At 39.5% G+C, this 6,549-nt stretch overlaps 1 protein-coding gene across 1 annotated transcript; it reads left to right on the plus strand.

Annotated features, from left to right (window-relative positions):
• The first annotated feature begins 2,073 nt into the window (after nt 1–2,073).
• LOC109472679 (protein rolling stone-like) lies at nt 2,074–5,501 on the plus strand. Its single transcript, XM_019772524.1, has 5 exons — nt 2,074–2,186; nt 3,374–3,490; nt 3,976–4,066; nt 4,321–4,424; nt 4,912–5,501. The coding sequence occupies exons 1-5, from the start codon at nt 2,085–2,087 to the stop codon at nt 5,338–5,340; spliced, it is 843 nt and encodes a 280-aa protein (XP_019628083.1). The 5' UTR covers nt 2,074–2,084; the 3' UTR covers nt 5,341–5,501.
• The last annotated feature ends 1,048 nt before the right edge of the window (nt 5,502–6,549 follow it).

Consider the following 6,549-nt stretch of genomic DNA (forward strand, 5'->3'; position numbering starts at 1 on the left):
AAAACTGCTGCTTATATCTTAGCTATTCCATTTACAAAAAAAAGTAGATGGTCTAGTGATAGTAACTGCTTAAACTTTCATACAGATCTGAAAGAAATGTTGAGACAAAAATCTGTAGTCTCTCTCAAAAGTCCCTTTTTTAGAATCCCTTTGAAGAAATTGTAATCTCAGTGACGTCTTTTATAAAAGCCTGTTTTTTTGTCTAGGACAATGTACTAGTATGTTTTTTCAGTAAACAGGTGGGAAAATGACTTCCTAATGCTGTGGTGTCTGTTTCTAACTCTCCTATCATAAATGTTACCTGAACATAAGAGTACAGGTTTGCAGACTTGCAAAAATGTATTTTGAGTTCTGATAAGAGTAGCTATTACTTTTTGTTGGAAGTTAGTGTAATACTTTATGTACATCTCACCAATATGATATTGAAAATTGAATCAAAGGTGTTAGTAGTTAAAGGCACATTTAGTTTAGTTAATTTAGTTTAGTTTAGATTAGTTTAGTTAAAGCAAACTACCTGAACTATATCACAAACACTTTGAAATATCTGCAAGTTTCTAAATACTGATTCTATGCAATTTCATGGGTGCCACTCAATGTTTCTTGTACAGCTAAGTTGTGAAATTATCTTCTTTTTTTGCCAATGTAGCTAGAAATTGTGTCTTATTGAAGCAAAGCTTAAATTACAACTTGAGATTATCATAGTGGAACACAAACGTGAACAAGAAATATTATGGAAAGCAACAGGCAATATTGCAAACTGCCTTATTATGCCCTGTAAAATGGCGTAGCTCAACCACATTTTTTCATAGAATAGAATTTCTGAATGTGCACAATTTCATTAACCAATTTAGGTGAAGGAATTGTTGTACTATCTACTTGTGGCAGTTGAAAGAAGCACTTCAGAAAAAAGAGGTTCAAGCAAAGGTTATAGAATCATGTCTGGCTGAAATGCAAAACAATTTTCTCTGTATGTAACTGTACATACAAGTGTATAAGGCAATAAAATGCCTTAAAGAACTGAAACTTTATTAATAAAGTCTTTATCCAATATGATATCGTTTGTTCTCTTTTTAATGTCTTTTGTGAGTTCTCAGACTTTGTTTGGCATTGCAATAAAAGTATTTGTTTTTCTGACATATGGAATACCAAAATAAATGAGAAAAAAGAATGACCAATGAAGGCCAGCGCATTTATTCTCAGTGTCTCAAATTTCTGGACGTCACTAAGTGATCTGTTTCTGAGAATCACTCCTTTTATTTCGGTCCGATATTCGGGCCAGAACAATTCCAAAAGGTACACATCAACATTTCAATATATTACAAATCCTATATATAAATGATTCCAAAAACAATGCTAAACCATATGTTTGTGGGAATACATGTATTACATTGTGAAACTTGCCTGCATTAGCAACGTTATAGCTTGTAGTACTTTAGGTAGAATTGTAGCATTTTACACGTTTGAAATGTTTTTTCCCCTCAAAAAAGTTACGATGTGCTCGGATATGGCACCCACCATTCAATGATAAGGCATTGACCATTTCAGATTGAAACGACCTAGCCTCCTTTGCAGACTTCTGAGGCCTTCTCAAGCTTAGACGGCGAAACCGTCTCTTCCCAGCAAAGTCCCTCGGCGGCAAAACCGTCCCTCCGCGGTATAACTCGCGTTGCTCCCCGAAAAAAAAGTTAACGCCACCTCAGAAGTCTTCGAAGGAGGCTAGCAACGACCGTTTGCCGGATAGAAACGCGCCTTGTCGTAAAGCCACAACCAATAGGGAATCGGTAACCAAACGGCTCCTTCAGTGTGCTAAAGTAGTCTCTACCAGACTAACTACGCTGGCTATAACCAGGGGAGTTTGGCCGCCTTGGGGTTGGACTATGCCGCGCAGTTCGGAGGGAACGAAACTACCTCCCCGCGGCCGGACTCTCTTGACCAATTTGATTCTCTTTTTTGCCGAATTCTACGATCCGTATTCCCGTAGAAAGGCCTGGTGGAGGCTAGTGCTAAAGGTTAAAAAAAGCATGTATGGACAGGTTGACGGCACTTCACGTGACCAGTCCCTGCGTCCCTGTCCAAAGGTGAGTATGGCGGGGTGCGGCTGCGATGTGCGGGCCTGCCGTTCTGAGCTCAGACTCGACAACTTACGACTGGACTTCCACAATCCTTACGTCTTCGTCAAGTCACAGGTAGGCACGGCTTCTACTGTTATCTTGGGTTACGGTTGTTGTCCTACGACAGAGTTACGACGGCAAATTCTTTGGAACAGTCGTAGATGCGTCGTACGTAATTCAGCTGTCCCCTGTGGCCGGAAAAGGTCACAGTAGTTGTCGTAGATCCTTCTCCGCATTCGGTTCTATCATAGTCTTGCTAGAATCGTACGACAAGAGAAGAAGCCGTACGACCGATGTGAAGAAACTTCCCAAAATCACCGTTTCTCTTCTTCTTTTTTTTTCAAACATCAATGTTTCTTGTTGGGAGGCGTTTTGTTTGCTCACTAGTGGCAGTTCTGTATTGATTTGTGAGCTTAATGTTGTCAAACAGTCTAAAGAGTTCAAAGCAAGGAAAGTCAACAATTGATATATTAAGAACACGCACACGTGAATATATATGAGCAACAGTTTAACACACATTGTGCCTATCTTAATAAAAACAAAAGTTTAAAGAACTCATTCCTCCGTAAAATATCTAGAGTAATGTCTTGTTTAATTTATTTCATTGATTGTGCAAACAAGGTAGACGTATTGACAAACATGACATGTGTCTACCGATCACTTCCTGTCCCTCTAACAGACGTATATATATTGTAAAATAATAAGCGTTTTTACTTCTTAAAATCATTACCTGTTGGGAACTAACAACCTCCTCACGACCTTGGTACTTCTTTACAAAACAACAAAACACACAAGTCGTGAGAATTGTTTTTATGCACGAACTTCGTTAACCTGTCACACATAGCTGAATATGGCCTCCCGAACACTAGTGAGAACTCCTCACAACCATGGATAGCAGTAGGTCGGGTGGTGGTAGTGAGCCAGCCGAATTAAACGTTTCAAAATATTTAAAACATTGACGTTCGATCCGGCCATTGATGGCTGGTGTTAGGGGGTATATCGGGGCTTGATTGGTAGTGAAATTTGACTAAAATGGAACTCAAATTCGATTCGTATGGAAAGGTAAGCGTGACCTAAATCTGGTCAGGCTGCTCCCAAACTTCAGTCAATAGATAAATACATAAAAGACTGTTTTACTAGAGAAAACGCTAAGGATCATTTTTCATTTTATACCATTTTCTTTTTGTACTTTGTTCAATAGTCGCTGCCATATATTCTTCTTTTTACAATTGTCGTGCAAGCAAGTTTTTCTCTCTTCCCAGTGGAGCTGGCACCCTGCTGTGTTTGTGACGTACCGGGTGCTTGTGGCGGTGTACCTGGCCGGAGTGACGTGTTTTGACGGCGTGTACCACGGTCTGAGTCTGGACCACCGGTACAAGGTCAGTCCTGCACCATCGATGTTACGGATCCTGAACGCTATCTGATATTAGGAGCAATTGACACTAATGTATGATTTTAAAATGTATTATTTTTAAACTATGTATCATTTTAAAACTATGTATTATTTTAAAACTGTGTATTATTTTAAAACTATGTATTATTTTAAAACTATGTATTATTTTAAAACTATGTATTATTTTAAAACTATGTATTATTTTAAAACTATGTATTATTTTAAAACTATGTATTATTTTAAAACTATGTATTATTTTAAAACTATGTTTTAAATATTGTGTCCTACACAATATGTATGTATGTACAGAAGGCGCAATTCAGCCTGTCTGGCTGCAATATCTTTTATTAATAAACAATTTTTGATTGATGTATTGATTGATGCATTGATCGATTGATCGATTGATCGATTGATCGATTGATCGATTGATCGATTGATTGATTGATTGATTGATTGATTGATTGATTGAAGGTCCTGCTGTACCTGCCCAACCTCACGTTTGTGCTCATCGCTGGCTACTTCGTCCTCATGGCGACCGTCACTGTCTTCTATAACTTACCAGGTAGGTGAGAAAAACGTATGGAGTACCTTTCCCAAGAATCGAAACCACTAAAACCCCTTTCACACATTCAGAACCTTTCCCCAACCACCAACCAAACAACAATGGTTGCCCTGGTTGGCTGAAGTTCGGAAGCAATATGGCCGGATTTAAGCCACGATTGCCTTGCTATACGAATTATATCGAATTCATCCATCCACCCATTCATTCATTCATTCATTCGTTTCTTCATTCATTCTTTTATTCATTCACCACAGGTTCCTCCTATACCTCCTTACTTCGGCGCACCCTGCCGTGGTACCTAAAGCTGGCCTGGCTCCTGTACAACACCACGGCAGCTACCAGCGTGTTGGTGACCGTGGTACGTAATATTTGAAATCTAGTGGTAGTTTGGTATCTTATCGTCTGTATCTTATGTATCTTACTATAGAGAGAGATCCAAACAGTTCGATTACTTCTGCTGAGCCGGGTTTATTGATCCGTATGTTAACTCTAATACAGGTAGATGTGGTCTAATGGTTACCGGGAAGGAGTTTAGCACTTAGTTACACGGAGAGTTACCAATGGTCTAGGATTACACATATGAGGTACTAACAGCTATACAATACTAATCTACAGAGCTACAACAACACATGTACACGTACCTGAGTCCTCGGTCACCAACTGACTAACACAGCGATTGTCTCTTCAACTATGCTAACAAATTATAGTCCCTAACCTGATTGATTGCTCTCACCAACCAATCAGTGCCTACCTAACGGGCAAATATATGCATAGCTCTCTATAACAAGTCTTTCCACATGGTCATTTACATATTACCCTAATTACAATATTCATCATCGTTACAGGTACACTGGACCTTGGTCCGGGAAACCAACCAACAAACCATCGACTTCGTCATCGACGTCAACAAATACATCTTAAACGTCGCTTTCTTATTTATAGAACTCATTTTCTCCGGAGTGCCTGTTAGAATTCTACACGGCATCTACCCCATGGTTTGGGTAGCTCTGTATTTCGTAATGCTTGTTGTGTACTGGGCTATGGGTGGTACGGGTGTGAATGGGGAAACCTGGGTGTATGTCTTTATAGATTATGATAATAGCTGGGGACTGGCTGTAGCGTACAGTCTTGGTGCTGCGTTTGTAGCGGCACCCATAGCACATTGTCTCTGGTTTGTCGTGTACATAATAAGGAGTAATATCGTCTGCACACCTTGTTCCAGGGGCAGCGCACGAGCGCCCCTCGCGGCCGAGTCTGAAACTACACCATTATAGAATTACTGTATTATATGTGACTCTTCGACAGTTAAAAACATAGCCTGTATATATGCGATTTTTATAGAACGGTTGTTCAGATAGACACCATGTTATACAGTGGTACACGAGCGCCCCTTACGATAGAGGCGAAAACTACACCGTTTTAGTAGTTATTGACTGTTTTTGACAGATGAAAACATAGCCTGTATATACATAGAAGAAGTGGGTAAATTCGTCTCCCACTGCCTCAAAAGAAGAAGTCAAACCCAACAAAATTAGTAACACGTATGTTGTAGAATGTAGTATAACTGTGTACATAGTCTCTCATTTCATTGTATTTTCTTTTTCACACATGTTGTTTGTAATAAATGCTATTTCTAAAGAACAACTGTTAAAGAACACGAGTAACGCAATTCTTGTATTTTTCAGTTAGATTTAGGTTAGCAAATATTTCTTTTAATTTTGAAGTCGTACTTACAAGAGTATTTCATGGTACAGAGAGAAACTTTTAGTTTAATAGTTTTGTTTATTCCATCGCGGAGCCTTTGACGATGTTGTTTCACATACTACGGGGGAAATGTTTTGTGTACTACTAAGTATATAGAGCGTAATGAATAAAGTGAACTTACCGCAAAAGACTTGAGTGTCTCTTGAAACTTAGTACTGTAGTTTACAAGTCCCGAAGATCGTTGGAGATGTGAACCACTCAGTGACGACCCCTATCTTTTAACTCTGGTATTACACTACGAAGGCAAATGCACCACAACCAGAACTACACGAATGCAACCGACGGATTTCCCTGTGTTGTGTGATTCATATTATAAAGGGCTATCGGATCGGTGTAGCAGTGTCGTAGCCTCCACTATGCCTTTCTAAGGGGTTTTGAGTAGTAGAATTCGTCAGAAATAGTAGCCTCCACCAGGCTTTCCTAAAGAGTTACGGATTGCAGAATTCGACAGAAGTAGTAGCCTCCACCAGGCTTTCCTAAAGAGTTACGGATTGCAGAATTCGACAGAAATAGTAGCCTCCACCAGGCTTTCCTAAAGAGTTACGGATTGCAGAATTCGACAGAAATAGTAGCCTCCACCAGGCTTTCCTAAGGAGTTATGGACTGCAGAATTCCACAGAAATAGAAGCCTCCACCAGGCCTTGCTTAGGGGATACGGATGGTACAATTCGGCAAAAATTCGGTGAATAATTTGCCTGGAGAGTAAGCCCCCACTATTT

This window comes from Branchiostoma belcheri, unplaced genomic scaffold (genome assembly GCF_001625305.1).
Source record: "Branchiostoma belcheri isolate BF01 breed outbred unplaced genomic scaffold, Haploidv18h27 scaffold28, whole genome shotgun sequence".
NCBI classification, from domain to species: Eukaryota; Metazoa; Chordata; class Leptocardii; order Amphioxiformes; family Branchiostomatidae; genus Branchiostoma; species Branchiostoma belcheri.